The following is a 15,994-nucleotide window of genomic DNA, read 5'->3' as shown; positions in this document are numbered from 1 at the left end:
TTCCGAGTTGTCTGGAGGCTTTGGATGAGCCCTGCTGGTGCAACTCACAGAAGCCTGATCTTCAGAGACTACGCAGGAGCAGCATTTGAAAATACGAAATCTCCCTATGAGAATTTTCTTTCACTGTGAAATGCAGAATGACTGCCAGAAGTGACTCCCTTTCCAGCACAGACAGAAATTACCACACTCTGCTTGTTTGAGGTCACTTCTGCTGCCAGATCTCACCTGCCTGAACTGTGCTTGGAAGATAATCCCAGCCCTGGCACTTCTAGACTCCCTTAAATGCTGTGTGAAAAATCTGATTATAACTTTGTTTAAACAAGTTGCTATGAGAAACACAGGCATCGAAGTCTCCTTTCCCACTGTCAGGTCAGAAGCAGGATGTGCCCTGGCTCATGGGTGATCCCCTCTTTGCTGGTCACCCAGCTGCACTCACATGCTGACTGCCCAACCAACTCCCACCCAACAGCTTTTCCCCTTTTCCCACTGGGTCAACAGTGAAGTTACTTCCCTTTTCCAAGCCTTTAATTTTCAGGGAAGATGGAATAGCCTAACAACTTTGAGACCTCTGGTCTTCTGTCAAATCGTATTAAAATTCACTAGCAAATTCCTGGGTCTCTGGGGGAGGCAGGGCTGACTGCAGGGGACTGTTTCTTTTGGAAAACTAGGCCAAAGCCAGAAGATATCGAGAGTTTAACAGGGAAATAAACATTTGTCAGGAGAGCAGCTTGCAAACTCCTTGTTATGATATGAAGATCCATCCATTTCCTGATGTCCCAGTTTTTGACAGATCACTGCCAGCTGCCCATCTGGCGAGCTGTGGTCGCAGATCATCCAAGATCAACTTGCAGATATCTTAATTGGGTGCTGCTGAGAGGAGGGCTGTCATAAACAAATGGCTGGGCCTGCCTGGGATGAGCAGCAGCAGAAAATAAATGAATATTCTGCCATCAGTGTCCTGACAGGGAACAAATGAACACTGAGAAATGTAGAACGTGAAATCACAGCAGCATGGAATGGTCAGAGAGAAGGGACATTTGAAAGACGACCAAGCTGCACTAACTCAGGTACTTAACTGCTCATTGCAATCTTGTCATTTCCAGGCCAAGGGGAAATCAGTGACTAACAAGAGAAACTGGGCTTCCTAACCCAGACTGAGATGGGCTGCAGAACTGTGGGGCACCAGAACCGTGAGACAAGCAGTTCAATGGGTCACACTATCACTTGGAGAGCAACAGCAGTCTTGGGCAATCAGAGGGCCCACTTCTGCTGCACCCAAGGCTCTCACAGACTCTCCTATCCTGGCTGTCCCATACTGCTTCCCACACAACAGGCTTGGCCACGGGGGAAGTGATGGCAGCAGGATGCAGCGGAGAGCACAGCCGAGGAGACAGGCTGCTGGAGCTCTGTTCTGGGCTCTGCAGCCATGGCACAGCTGAAGCCCAACCCTCTCACTCACAGACACATTTCCACACATCAGACAAGTCACTTTTTGGGCAGCCTAACCAGTGAGACTGGCAGCAGTTACCAGCCACGTTGAACACTTTTAAGTACCTTTGGACACTGGAGGTTTGTGTCCCCCCTGGTTACTCACCCAGGAGCTGGTTGGCAGATGAGGTGGTGAGGTTGAACTGCTGCTCCAGGTACTTCCCCAGGAAAGCAGCGAAGCCGGCCACCACGGCAATCTCCATGCAGGCTGCCAGGATGATGCAGGTGAACACGGGGTTGGAGAGCAGGTGCTTAGTCACTTTGGGGATCACTAGAAGAGAGGGAAAAGGGAGAGGTGTTTTTGTGTAGACTTTACTTGAGGTGCTGGAGGTGCCTTTCTCCTCTTCTGAAGGGTAAACACGTGGCTCTGGTTTCATAATCCCTTGGCTCCCCCCTTCCAAAACATCAGTGTCCTGAGTCTTCTCTCCTCCAAGCCCATCTCAATTTCTCACAAGCAAACAAGAGTTACCCTACAAAGGGAAATCTGGCTAATGAATCAGATCGCACGTTTTCTACTCCAGCGAACATTTTAATTATTGTCGAGATAACACAGCTTGAAGAGGAGAGCATCCCAGTACAGAGGAGAGCCTTGCATTGTCTCAATACCTGATGACTAATTTCTCCCTGAATCAAATGTGAAAATCATTAAGTTTGAAAATTACCTTGATGTAGTGTAGTGAAGCCTCAATGGACCCCTATTTGCATTTTGAAAATCCATCCCCCACATTCCCTGTGGTGTACCAGGGGCTGGCAGATGATGTTTCTCTGGTGCTGGCTTATGTTTTCCCTCAGGGATTTTTTTGCAGTGGCCTCAACAGAGAATGCACAGCTCTTCGTCAATGCTCTGCTTGGGTGCCCTTGGTTCTTTCTTGCGGACAGTGGGAAAAAAGGGTCATAATTAGGTTTGATGTAACCTTTTTGAAAGGGGTCACTCCACAGTTTCTGGTCTCTTTATATCAGAAACGTTTTTCCAAGCTGTATAAAATTCCTGCTTTCTGAAGATTTACTGAACATAATTAAAGGTACAAGAGGCATAGCAATTTTTAGCAGAACAGGGAAAAAAAAAAAGGCAAAAAGAGAAAAAAAATACTGTGTGGGAGGAATGGGGATGGGGGAATTCAGACATGGATACATTTCAGAAGCCACCTGCTGCTTCCTTCAGTTCTTTGGTGGCCACCTACAGAATTTCCCCTTCTTGCCAGAAAAAAATATAGAAAATGCAAAGGTAGACTTGGCAGTAGTGAGTCTGGAAAGCCATATTTAAGATATTAATGACTGCTGTGCCTCGGGAGCTCAGTTGTTCAAGATTAATGGATTCCTTGAGATGTAGCTTTGTGTCAATTTAAATCCAAAGACACTAAGGTCTAGCTTTAACTTTGTCTACCAAACAATAGTGATGATAGCCTGCCTTTTGCAGGAGGGAGTTAAAGATCACGGACATTTATTTCTGAAGTTGGCACCCAACCATCATGCACTACCAAGGTCAAAATCCATCTTCTGTGCTTGGGGAGGACAACAAAATATTTGCAGAGGTATTGCAGCATCTCACACAGGAGAGGAACCCCTCATAAGTGCCTTGTCTGGCAGTGCAGGGCTCCAAGTCACAGAATTTCATCACCTAAAAGGGCTACAGGAGAGCTCGAGAGGGACTTTTGACAAGGGTGTCTAGAGACAGGATGAGTAATGGCTTTAAACTGAAAGAGGAGGTATTACATTAGATATAAGGGAGAAATTCTTTACTGTGAGGGTGTGAGACATTGGAACAGGGTGCCCAGAGAAGCTGTGGATGCCCCTGGAAGTGTTCAAGGCCAGGCTGGATGGGGCTTTGAGCAACCTGGTCTAGTGGAAGGTGTCCCTGTCCATGGTGGGGTGTCTGACCACTGTCTACTGCAACAGGACCCTGTACCACCAGGCAGGTGTGACACAAAACCCAGTGCAAAGAGTGCAGAGACAACTCAAACAGTGTCTGGCAGCCTCCACCATCTCCTCAGCCAGGGCCAGCTCATTCTCTTTCATCTTCTAAGGGAAATGACAGGATGTTCCCTATAGAATTGAATATCCTTTCATCTTGCTACTGCCATTTGTTAAGATCAATCATTTGACACCAGCTGCTGCCTTATCTGCCTCAGTTCTTGGGGTAAAATACCTCTGGGAAAAAGGTAAAAAGTCAGCACTGAAGTTTAAGAAACTCTCAATAGACTAGAGTGACATGCTTTCAGCTGCCTGGCATATGGTGCTAGGTATAGAGTAGGAATAGAAATGCCTGATGAGGGAACACAGCAGCTACAGATGGTGCTTCTCCATTGGAGCCAACTCAGCAGGAGTCATGGTAAATGTTACCCTCCACCCTATGGGCCCAAAAGTTACCTGAACACTTTGGAGCGGCCCTTTGCAGCTATAAAGCCCAACTGAAGTCCATTTGCAAAGTGGGAAAAGTCTTTTGTAGCCCAAAGAGTCTCAAAAATCTACCTGGAGAACCCACAAGCTGCAGCAGACATGGCAGACAGACTCAGCCGCCCACTCCCAGAAGGATGAGCTCATTTAGCATCCTCATCCTGACGCACCCGATACGCTCCAGAAACGGCAGAAAAGCCATTCCCACTGCCCCGCCAAGGAGAGAGAACACAACACCTCTTTCCACTGCTGTAGTATTTTAACCCCAGCTCTTCAGACCATCCTGTTGGTCACAGGAACACCCACAGGCTGGGAGGGACCTGGGTGGATGTCCCAAAGCTCTCCAATAGCCCCCACCAACCCCTGACTTCCCAACTTTTCACACTCAAGCAACACCCGTGCCAAGGAGTCAAAACACCCTCCCTGTCTCCCTCTGTGGGGCCTCCGTGGATGACAGGCCAGGGGCTTGACAAATGCACACACTTATGTACACCAAGTAGCTTTGATTTGTCACTGCACATCGGGGAGTACCGGGGATAATTGGCAACCTCATTACATGAGGTTTAACTACTCTCCAGAAACGACAAACTATAATCATCACGTTGGTGCTTGAAATGAATTGTTTGGAACATTACAATCACCAAGGCCCCTGTTTCTGGTTGGAGCACCCTACAGAGACATGTTTTCAATTTGCAGTAAAGATGAAGAACACAGAAAGCAAAGTAATAAATTAGAGGGAGCTTTACAGCCCGGTCCACCTAGGACAGTGTGGTGAGGGAAAGGCAAAATGTAGTATTGAGCCAAAATACAACTTTCTCCTACCCATGTCAGCAGCAAGCCTCAGGTCTGAAGAGAAAACAAAAGGAAAAATCTCCACCTGGCTTGTGGGAAAAGGGGTGACGAAAACAGCACAGGCAGCAAGAATAAAACACATTCTGGAAAGAGGTAGCTCCTGTAAAAGATAATATGGAGTAAGGCAAGAGGTGCTGAAGATATCTCAGGTAAGTTTAGAATGCTGAAGTTTCATGGAAATTTATTATCATAAAGGATATGAAGGAAAAGGATGACACATAAATCAAAAAAGCCTTCCTGACAAGAAGCAAGCTTGAAGCAGCAGTAACACACTCAAGTATAGAAAGCAGGTCCTTCTAGTCCATCACCTTCCCTGCAGCAATCACCTTTACTCGAGAGGAGGACATAAACCTCCCTCACCTGTGGCACAGAACTCATGGAAAAGCATTTTTTGGAGACAGGCTCTGCCTGCCTTCAGCTGCTGCTCAGCTTTGACCCTGAGGTGTGTAGGCTGAAGGCCTTTCTGAATTTTTTTAATGGTGCTGACAACAAGAAACAGCCAAGAAAAATCTGACAATATCTGCACCCTTATGAAACACAAGCCAAAGGAAACTCTAAGACTTGACGGGACCTGATGACTTTTATGATCACCACCTTCTCACCTAAGGCTTGGATTTCTCAGCAGGACTTTTTAGCATTTGCAAGGGGACAAGACCCAAATCCAAAAAGGCATTAAAGTCTAAACCTGGGCCAAAGCCTCACCACTGCATTTGTGAATGAAGGTATAGATGGAGCTCTCTCCAAAACGTTGTCACTATCAGTCATGAGAAGCCAGGAGTTAAAAACTACTCGTTAGCCTTTAATCCTGCCCAATCCTGTGAACTCCCACTGAGGATTACAGGCTCCCCACGGTCCAGGCCATCCCTGCACAGCTGGGAGCTTTTGGCCTAGCACTGTGTCTGCTCCCAGACAACAGTTTTTGGGAGAGAAATCCTGGATTTAGAGTGGCTCCCTCCCTAGGTATTCAGCAGATTGGTACACGGAGCAGGACGGAACAGAACAGAAGACAGGGCAGCTGTCAGCTGTACATCCCAGCTCTCCTACACTCTTGAAAATGAAGCTGGAAAGAAACCAAAACGTTTCCAAATCTAGGGAATTTGCAGTTCTGAAATTCATTTAAATCCACAGTGAGTTTTCTTTTAATTCCTTGTGAATGAGCTTCTCTTTCCAAACCTGGAGGATTCCATATCAATTTCAAAGCTTTTAGGGTTTTAATCTCTCTTGCTAGACAGAGCAGCAGAACGTAACGAATTTCTGGTTTAAATCATTGCAAAACAGAATTCATTTAGGGCAGAATGTTTCAGAGGTGTTAAAAGATCATGCCGAGAAAGCATTTCGAATTAAAATTTCATCAGGACTGGCCGCTGAATTCAATAGATGTGACATTTCTGTGTGGGGGAAAAAAAAAAAAACAACGGTTTTAATGAACACGTCCAAGCACGTCCCAGAGCAGGTGGTGTGTCAGAGGCAGCGAGTGAGAGGGCAGATGCTGGACAGACTCGAGCAGAGAGCACAGGTGCCCTGACAGAGCCGAGCATCTTCTCTGGCCCCGAGGAGCAGAGAGGTCCCCAAGGCAGAGCAGAGGTAGGAACGCAAAGCTGTGCCCCCCTGAAGAGCAGGGACTGCCCAGCCCACACCTGAAGTGCTCTCAGAGACCACGCGGAGAGCACAGGGCTGGAACAACCCTGCCAGACAGGAGCAAAGAGCAATGGCAGCATTTATTCAGACTTCCACTGCTGTTAATGCTTCACTTCTCTGTGCTCCCAAATGGATTTGCTTTGCTGAACTGAAATACTAATCAGGCCAAGCGGTGCAGCATTCATGTGCCAGTTTGGCCAGGGAAGTGGCTCCCAGGACTGTCCCGAAGCTTTCCTGCCTGAGCTGCCATGCCCCTGTGCAGAGCCCCACACTGCCTCCATTGCCTTTGACTGCCTCTTCACCTCGTGCTGTTCAAAGGCACCACTTTCATTTCAAGTTTAGAGCTCCTCTTAAGACTGCTTCTTTCCTGGCATGAAAATACCCCATAGGAAGAGATGCTATGGCTCCCCAAAAGCTGGGCCCTCCCTCCTGCTCAGACTTTGACAGAGATACAAAAGATCAATACTTTGAGCATGATCCTTTTATATTAGTCCTGGCTTTTTCTGCACACTAAGGCTAGAGAAAGCCAAGGAATCTCAGCCAGCCCTCCATCTCACTGAATTTCAGCCGATATTGTGGTGTCTGGAGCATCCTCCCACGTGTCAGCCGTGCCGTGTCTCTAGCTGACAGCTATGGCCCAGCTCAGAGCACGTCCCCAGCTGACACTGCTCTGCTCCCTCTCTTGCCATGTCCTTTCTCTTGTGGAAGTCACTGCAAGGCTTGGAAAAAAATGTAAGAAAAAAAATAATAAAGCTCCTTCAGCAGCCAAAAAGGAGATGCAGTTCACCCTCTAAGGATGTGCTGTTGATACAGAGAGTGTTTGCATAATCAATGCAGAGAAACAGCTCTTCCTCCCCACACTTGCAGAAGGGATGGACAATCCATACCTCCATGCAGACACGGACTTACAGAAGGAACAGCCCTGCAGAGACAACACTTGCTAAAAATGAGTCAGAGTTATGGCCATACAAACCCCAAGGAGCATCTCCAGTCCCAACCCCCTGTAGAGGAAAACATTCTGCTGTTGTCCAGAAAAGCCGTGGTTGTCCCACCCCTGGAAGTGTTCAGGGCCAGAATGGATGGAACTCTGAACAAGTTGGTCTAGTGAAAGGTGTCCCTGCCCACGGCAGGAGTGTTGGAACTAGATCACCTTTAAGGTCCCTTCCAACTCATGCCATTTTATGATTCCATAGATTCTTTTCAGCATCACAAATTCATTCAGAATCCAAGGTCTTATTAGGACAGAAGACATGATTATGCATGCACATACATATTTTTAACCTTTGCATATAACTAAGAACCCTTTTTTCCCCAGGAAAATGCCTAAATAGTCTTAACTCTCTCCAAAGGAGAATCAACAAATTGATTAAGGATACCAGGACCAGCCACAAAGGAATGCATACTGATATTTCAGCTGCTAACGAAGATTAAACCATCACCTGGAACACTGCTCATCAGGAATGATGAGGTGTGCTTGCCTCACTTCAGCAGCACGACTCTTGACCACGTTCCGACTGTGACAACAGTAGCAGAGGACTTGAAAGGAGATGTCAGCTACCAACACCATGTCGTCTGTGACAGCCTCAAAGGAATAACTAAAAAGGTCATTCCTTGTCTTATTTGATGTGACGTAAATTTTATTTCAAAGTCCATCTACAAAGAGGCTCCTGGAATACTGACTGATCCAAAGTGGGGTTACCTGCAGTGAGAGGGCTAACGTGGAGGCCTGTGCTGCCTCCTGTTGTAATCAATACTTGAAGCATATGGATGTGGCAGTTTAATTTCTCTACTTCAATGAGCAACAGATGCTCAGTGAACCCCCCATGGCCTCCCTGTGTGCAAGATGCTCAGCACCATACTCAGGCTGAACTGCTGCCCCTCCATGCAGCAGGGATACGTCATATTCTTTCATTTTTCTGTATGAAAACCAGCAAACGTTTCCAGTGCCTACTCCAAAAGCTCAGTGCCCAGAAGCAGTCACTCTGATGTGTACACAACAAAAGCCACAGAACTATCCATTTGGACATATAATGGGAAAAGCCCATTCGATAGAAAATCCTTGCAACAAGAATGAAAAGATGAAGAAATTAATTTTACTGACTGAGTTTCAGACAATTTATCTCTTTACCTTTCTTCTGAATTTCCTCATCAAGTCAAAATTTCACATCTTTGACCTTCCCTTAATGAACAACCACATCTACTATTCAAGGCATTTTTATATATTTAGACAACACTTTTTTCCCCAAAGTCTCTTTTTCTTTCCCATCTGCACTTCATTCAACTCCCAATTAAGGTGACTGCATAGGGAGTAAGTGATTTTGTCCTCATTTATCTAAATGCATCAGGCAGTAATGAAACCTGCTCTGCCACAACAACAGGGAGTGGGAAGCAGCCAGCAGTGCTACAGAAACACCCTCTCAGATGAAGGATTTTCCAGTACAGCCTAGAGAAAGGGTATCTGCTCACACTCTCCCACAAAATGCTGGATCCTCAACAGACTTTAATTAGAGCCAGCTCCATTTCCATCACTGCAGGACATGATGTGAGGCTTTCTCTCTAATTTGCTACAAATCATGCTCTGCCCTGCCATTTTGCTGCTATTCTGGGCTGGTATCTCCCTCTTCCCATTTCAGTTTAAGAGCTGTGGTGATGCCCAGCACTCACTGCTTTGTATCTGGGATTGCACTAAGCTCAGGTGCTGGGGGCTCCCACTTTCTTTTAAGTGTCCTTGTGCTGGGGGCTCCCACTTTCTTTTAAGTGTCCTTGCTGGCTCGCTCTCCGTTTTAAGAGGCAGAGGGGAGCAGGACAGCACACTGGGGAGAAATTCACAAATTGCTCTGGCAGCTGTGCTCCCCTTCATTTTTTCACCAACTCTACAGGACTATCATGCATTTCTGAAGCTTCGCAGCTTAAAAAAAACCCAACCAACCAACCAAAACACCCCAAAGCTTTCAAGTAGAACCAAGTCTCTCTTTCAGAGGCGGGTAACGCCAGAGATAATTCATCAGAAGCTAGGGAGCGAAACATCAGGTTGCTGATTTCTCGGGTGGGTTTTGGTGGGACGGACAACCCGCCTCACCTCGTAGCTGCTGGAAGCAGGTGGTGCTGCTGTCCCCATCCAGCGGGTGCCGCAGGACGCCGTTGCTGGGCTTGGGCCGCTCGTAGTCCCTGTCGGGAAGCATGGCCTGCTCGCTCTCCCCGGCGCGCTCCGGCCGCGGCGGCAGCGACTGCGGGAAGCCGAACATCGGCAGGGACGAGAAGAAGAGTAAGGCACCGCAGAGCAGGAAGCCTCCCCACCACGCTCCGATCCACCGAGGGTCGTCCGGGGTTATGTCCAGCTTACCTGTTGGGGGGCAAACACGAGTCAGGGGTGAACGATCCCGTGGGGCTGCAAGGCGGTAGCTTTTGCTGGCTGGCGAGGGCCACGAGACACAAGGCAGGAGCCCACAGTGCACCCCAGGGCTGTAGCGTGTGAGCCACCAGTGCAGAGCGTCATCCATAGCCAAGAGATCCTCAGGATCAGCTCCCATCACCTATCTAAGAGGTGCTGCAACACCCTGTGATCAGAGCCTCTCCTCAATGTTTTTGGCTCTGCCAGCTCTAGGAAGCTGCTGTATACCAGCGTCCCCTGTGCTGGCACTGAGGTTTTGGGCATCCCTGTCCCAGTGCGTGACACACCCACGATGGCACAGACCTGCACAGAGAAGGACACTGCACCTCCAACCCTGCTTACCACCCTGTTTTCCCAGGAGCTCAATGCTCCCTCTGCTTTGAATTCACAGCCCTTTTCAGCAGGAGAGAGATTGGCATTTGGGCTTTAGGGGCAACTGTGACTGTATGGAGGGTGAAACAGTCCTAAATATTGGAAAAGAAACCCACCCAAAGCATCAAATGGGCTCAGGAAAGTACAGAAATAATCAGAAAAGGAAGAAAAGGAAAATAAAAGGCTACAGTATCCTGTAGGCCATCACTCAGCAGAGGTAAGGCCTAATAAGGGTCTGGAGTCAGTGTGGGGAAATACAAATAAACAGCAGGAGAGGAAAAACTGTTTTCCTAACAGTTGCCTTGCTGCCACAGTCACAAGGGTACCCAGTGCTGGAGCTGATTCCTGGGGGAAACCCAGGTCCACATGCCTGGAATAACAAGCTCCTCTGTTCATGGTGACTGTCTGGTTACTGCCACTCTGAAAAATCTGTCTCAAGTGAGGCAATCAAGTTGTCTCTCAAGCAGAGACAGGGAACTCTTTTCTCCTTAGGGAAAATAACACGTAGCTCTCAAATACAGATAAAGTTTGAAAAATAGTGTTGTGGAGGGACTGGATTCTTCTGCTGTTATTTCCTCCTGCCTGAAGTGCATTTTTATTTCAGGTTCTTGGGAACACAGCAGTGTGAAGAGTCAGGCAAATCAGTCTTCTTCATATTCCCTTCTTAAAATAGCTGCTGAGTGGCAGGCAGTGCAGCGGAATGCCCTGGCATCCCACACCTGCCCAAAACAGGGAGCAGGACAAGGCTCAACCCCCTGGAGCTTGTTCTCCTTGTGCCACCTCGAGCTGCAAGGCAGAGGGAGCTGCAAAGTGGAAATTCTTTCCCATACTGACCCAAACAGAGACGATGTGTGCCCCAGCTTTTGCATGACAGCGACTGACCATGGCCAAAGCCAGCTGGACCTGGAGCTGGGAGCACTGCACCCTCCCTGTAAAGTGGCTGAGCCACAGCTCTCCCAGGCTTCTCACAGTAACCTTCTACAGTTCCCTGTGGCTCAGCATTTGTCTGAGGCTTTTTGAGCACTAAATACTGAGCAATGTCTTATGTTAAAAATGGCCAGAAGATGCCAAATTAACTTTTTAGCTAGGTCAGCATCTTGCCTCTGATGGTAACCAGATGCAGCTGCCCAGAAAGCCTGCAAGAATAAAGTCAGCATATATTATTCTTGTGGCTCAGGGGCTTTCTAAGCTAGATTGGGTGTCATATTCATTTTTTTCATATATAAACTCGTCCAATTGCTTTAAAATCCATTTGGTGATTTTGAGCTCCTTATGGTGAGGAGTTCCACAGCTTTGCCTGCTGGGAGATAAAATATTTTCTTCTGTACATTCATTTTTTAGTGTAAATTATACTAAATGGTCAAACACCTAACAGGTTTCAAACAGCTCTTTTGCCAAACGGGGCTTTGGTAAAGCCAAGGAATGAAAAGGGGCCATGTGGTGTTTGACCAAACTGCAGCCAAATCTCTCAGCCATCCCAAAAGATACTTCTTTCTCATTCGATATTATTTACATTTCTTCAGCTGCCATGTGTGTGTGAGACCAAAAAAAAAGGCAGAAACAGTTTACCAGATTTGCACAATTCTGAGTCCTGCAAGGTTCAACACCATCCAAATGCGTTCTGTGACAACAGATTTGTAACACCACAGGGCTGAAACACACCCTCTAAGGGACAAAACCCCTGCGTAAGGGTCTGTGGGATCCGATGGTGATGAGAACTGTGGAAAAAGCATCTGAACAGCTGAGGGAAAGGAATGAAGCATCAGGTTTGCGCAGCCAGAGGGCCGGGAGCAGCAGAGAACAGCCTGTTACACGTTGCCCTCTCATGGCGAACAACACGCAGTGCAAGGCACCAATAAAAGAATTTGGTCTAAATGAACAAAAGGACGATTTGCAAACAATCTGCTTTAAACCGAGTGAAGTCAAGGTGGGCGATAATTATTTAACGCTTTGGAGAAAGGCAAAAACGCTGTGGGACTGATACTGCCCATCCAAGCAGGGTCATGGGCAGAAGGTGCTGGACATGGACCTTACTGGTGTGCTTCCACCAGAGCCTGGATGGTTCCCTCACACCCCGGGGAGGCAGCTCTCCAGATTTCACCCCATGCTCTGGACAGAGCTCCCCTGGCATGACAAAGTCTCAGTGCTATGTCAAGGTGTCCTTTAAAAGCAGGGATGAAACTCATCCCATAGTAGAAAACACAGAAGGGAACAAATTTCAACCATTACAAATCTGTTATTTATCAGAACAGAGCTGAAACTTTTTGACTCCCGGTCTTAAAACCCTTCTAAAAGTTTCCTGCTTTTGTTCTGATGATAAAAATTGAGTGCATTTAATTTGAAACCAAACCCAGTTCTCCTTACTTGTGTCAATGAAGACAGCATCCACATAGATTTTGGTACAGAAGGAGCCCAAGATAAATCCACAGGCTGGTCCAAATACCAGCATCGTAAACAGAATCCCTGCAAGGAGAGAGAAAAGAGAAGATTAGTACCAGGCTCTGGTTATTCATTGCAAGTTGTTCTGCTTGTCTGCTGTAAGACGGTATTACCTTAGTGATGCCAAATAGATAGGGACAGTCTCTGTGTGGAATGCTCCAGGCAAAAAAGCACCCTAAATGTGTTTTGCTTTTCCGTATCTCTTCAGGAAAGTGAACAGATGGAGGTGTGATAATGCTGAAGGATTTCTGTTGAGCTGAGAAGACAGTGTGGACATATGCTGCGTTCTGGTCAGCTGGCTGCTCTAAAAGATGTCTTACTCAGCACAAGGTGAGGCAGACCTGCCTTCTCCTCATGGGCAACTCTGTCTTTGGCACCTCCAGCTAAAATCCTGGTAGACAGAATTTTCAGACATTAAGGACAGCAAATCTATGAAATAATGTTGTCACAGTCCGCTGGATAAAGTCTCTTTACCGAAGCAGGAGCACTTTAGCACTTTTCCCAATCTGCGAAGCCCTGCTCCGCATCAGACACACATGGCAAATATTCATGCTATGTGGATCTTCCAGCCTCTCACAACTGCCTGTTCTTTCTGCAAAACCTGCATGAAATTGCCAGTGTAATGCCAGGAGAAGAGCTATTACGAGTAAATTACTTATTTGTTTCAATACAGTATTTAGAAGCATTTATTTTCACTCCCATTTTGGCCCTGAAACAGGAATGCTACAGGCACAGCGCCAGCTCTCAATTATCCAGGGCAGAAAGGCGGGGGGACACAAGGATAATCCAGAAAAAGAAGCAGTGAAGATAATACAAAACATTTGTAAATTAGACAATAAGAACATAGAAGGTGCTTTTGCATTTGGGATAACAACAACATTGGGGAAAAACAACAAAAAAGTCCCCCAAGGACCCTTGTAAATGGCTTTCTGAAGGGAGCAAGGAGAGACTGAGAGTGTGGAGCAGAGCAAGAGCCTGATTGTTCCCTCTGAGGCAAGGCATTGCTGATGGACCCGTGTGCCTGGAGAGGGGGGTACCCCAGCAGAGACGTGCCAGCATCAGTCTTGGTGTCACTGCACTTCAGAGATGGCCCACGAAGGAGCTCATTTGCATCTGGGTGCTTTGCTCGCTCTCCTAATCTCTCTGGGGGTGTTGCCTGGCATATCTGCATTTATAATGCATTTCATCACAGCTAACTCAGCCCTCAAGTTCCTTATCTGGAAACTTTTTGATTCCCAACTTCCCTCTCTGTGCATTTCTCAGGAGCTGGAGGAATGATCAGAGCTGCAAAAAATTCCCAGACCTCCATCCCCAAGGCGAACCGCACCTGCCAACAACGGCTTAGCCAAGCAGAATGGCCTGGTATGGTCAGAAACAACTTCACCTTCCTTTTTAAAATGCAGGCTGCAAACTAACTCCTCCAGGTTGTTGGCACTGGGACTTGGCTGGATTAATAACCAGGGACAAAGCAGAGGTGCTTCCAGCCAGCTGCTCACACAGAAACCCAGCGCGTTAAAGCCTTCACTGCTCTCACCTGCAGCAGCACAAGGGACAAGTGAAGGTGGTGGGAGGAAAAGAAGTGCCAGGTTGTACGAGCAGCAGTGAGGGGTCACTGCTGTCAGGGCAGCAGCAGGAGCTGCCAGACCCTGCCCAGTCTCTGCCAAGCTCTAAGCTGCAGCAATGGCACGCTGTCACAGCCCGTGCTGCCAGCTTAAATTAGTCCCCAGGGTCTGGGCCTGTGATGTCCCATGTCACAGGGGCACCAGCCATCTCCCCCCCTGCAGTCACCTTGTCCTGGGGGTGTTGGGTTTGTGCTCCACGATCCAGCAGTACATTGGGGGATTTGTGCTCCTCGAGCGACAGAGCTGCTTAGGAAGTCTGCGCCTTGCTCCTTTGGGGATCTATAAAACCTCAGAGGGGAGATCCCTGGCTACCTGCAGAAGCATTTCATGGGGTGTGAAATGAGGGGAGAGACAGGCTGGGAGGGCAGAAAAAAAGGGATTTCTTTTCCCAGCACACCTCAGCCTCATCTCCCCTCCTTCCCAGCCCCACTTGTGGCTATAAAGTTTCCAACAGGATTTTATAAAATATCCATGTCACTTTAATGGTCACTAGATGGCATCAGTGTTTGTCATTCAGCCCACAAGTGCCATGTGGAGCGGGCTGGGTGACAGTGCCGCTCATCCCTGCTCCAAAAACACGATGGTGTTCCTGGGGTCCTACAGCCCCATGGAGGCTGGCACTGACACAGTCACATATCTGCCCACAGATCTGCCATACACACACCCAGTCTGTGCCCCTTCCTTGTCTGAGTGCAGAAAATCACAGGGTTTAGGACAAACTGTTCTATAAATGCGAAGTTTTCTCAACTAAGTTGAGACAGCACCTAGCAGAGAGTGCCAGGGCTACTCCTGTGATGAATGAGACAGCATTCAAACACCTTTGAAAACTGAACATTAATTACAAATTTCAGTGTAAATATATATTGTCAAGCACATAAGGACATGCTGGGCCTCATATCAGCTGGAGCAATGACAAATGGAGCTATTCAGGCAGAAGGACAAGGGCCAGCCAGTTCTACCCTCTAGGCAACATCTTTGGATGCATCAGTGTTGGGTTGAGGAGGGATGGAAGTTTGTCCTTGATGATCCCCAAACCACAGAGTTGTCTGACCGTGTGTGTACAGGGAAAACCATAGAACTGGTGTTTGTTTCATGGAGCAAAGTGCAAGACAAAGAGCATGGAAAGAAATCATCCCTCTCCAAAAGCAAACAGGAAATATTTTCCCCCTTTCCAAAGGCAGAAGAGAGCAGAGATCGGTGGCTGGAGATCCAGCAGCAGCAGGGAGATGCTTGCAGAGAGAATTATCTCAGAAAAAGGCAAACGTCGAAAAAGCTGTAGCCAGGGCAGGTGCAGGCACAGGTGACAGAGGAACACTGCTCCTCCTCCCACTATTGCATCTCAAAACCACTTTGTCAGAAACAAGCCCTGTTCTCAGCTATTAAAATACCACATTTCATATCCTGATGGCTGAAGGAAGGCACGACTTGCTCTGCCATGTCCTCACTAGAGGGCAATGTGGGATAGAGCATCCACTGAAACACCTATCTAACATCTTACAAAAGCTATTAAATTATTATTCACCTCTAGGCTAGCTTAAAGAAAAAGCATGTTAATTGTGTTTTCTCTTTTTCTGTAGTTTGTTCTAAAATCAAGAAAACAACTGGTTCACCCCATACCCTTTTTTTAATTTTTTTTTTGAGACTCCCAACAAAATCCTAGGGTTGCAATAATAGTATTTTACACTTTAATTCACAAATCAAGCAGACTGTGGAATATCCCAAGGCATGGACTGCCACAGTGGATAGTCCAGGGTCTGTACAGAGCAGGACCATGCTCAAGAATCAATGGAGCATGCTG

At 47.3% G+C, this 15,994-nt stretch overlaps 1 protein-coding gene across 2 annotated transcripts in view; it reads right to left on the bottom strand.

The window, feature by feature from the left end:
- SLCO3A1 (solute carrier organic anion transporter family member 3A1) overlaps positions 1–15,994 on the bottom strand; it is a 131,406-nt gene that overhangs the window by 17,836 nt on the left and 97,576 nt on the right. For both annotated transcript variants that reach the window (XM_040077330.2, XM_040077329.2), the window contains exons 3-5: positions 12,500–12,598; positions 9,452–9,715; positions 1,595–1,759 (exon numbers count right to left, since the gene is read on the bottom strand). In XM_040077330.2, the coding sequence (XP_039933264.1) occupies positions 1,595–1,759; positions 9,452–9,715; positions 12,500–12,598 (528 nt within the window). The remainder of the gene's footprint in view (positions 1–1,594; positions 1,760–9,451; positions 9,716–12,499; positions 12,599–15,994) is intronic.

Source organism: Hirundo rustica, chromosome 13 (assembly GCF_015227805.2).
Source record: "Hirundo rustica isolate bHirRus1 chromosome 13, bHirRus1.pri.v3, whole genome shotgun sequence".
NCBI lineage: Eukaryota > Metazoa > Chordata > Aves > Passeriformes > Hirundinidae > Hirundo > Hirundo rustica.
Note: the sequence above shows the minus strand (reverse complement) of the source record. Positions and strands in the feature narration are given on the sequence as shown.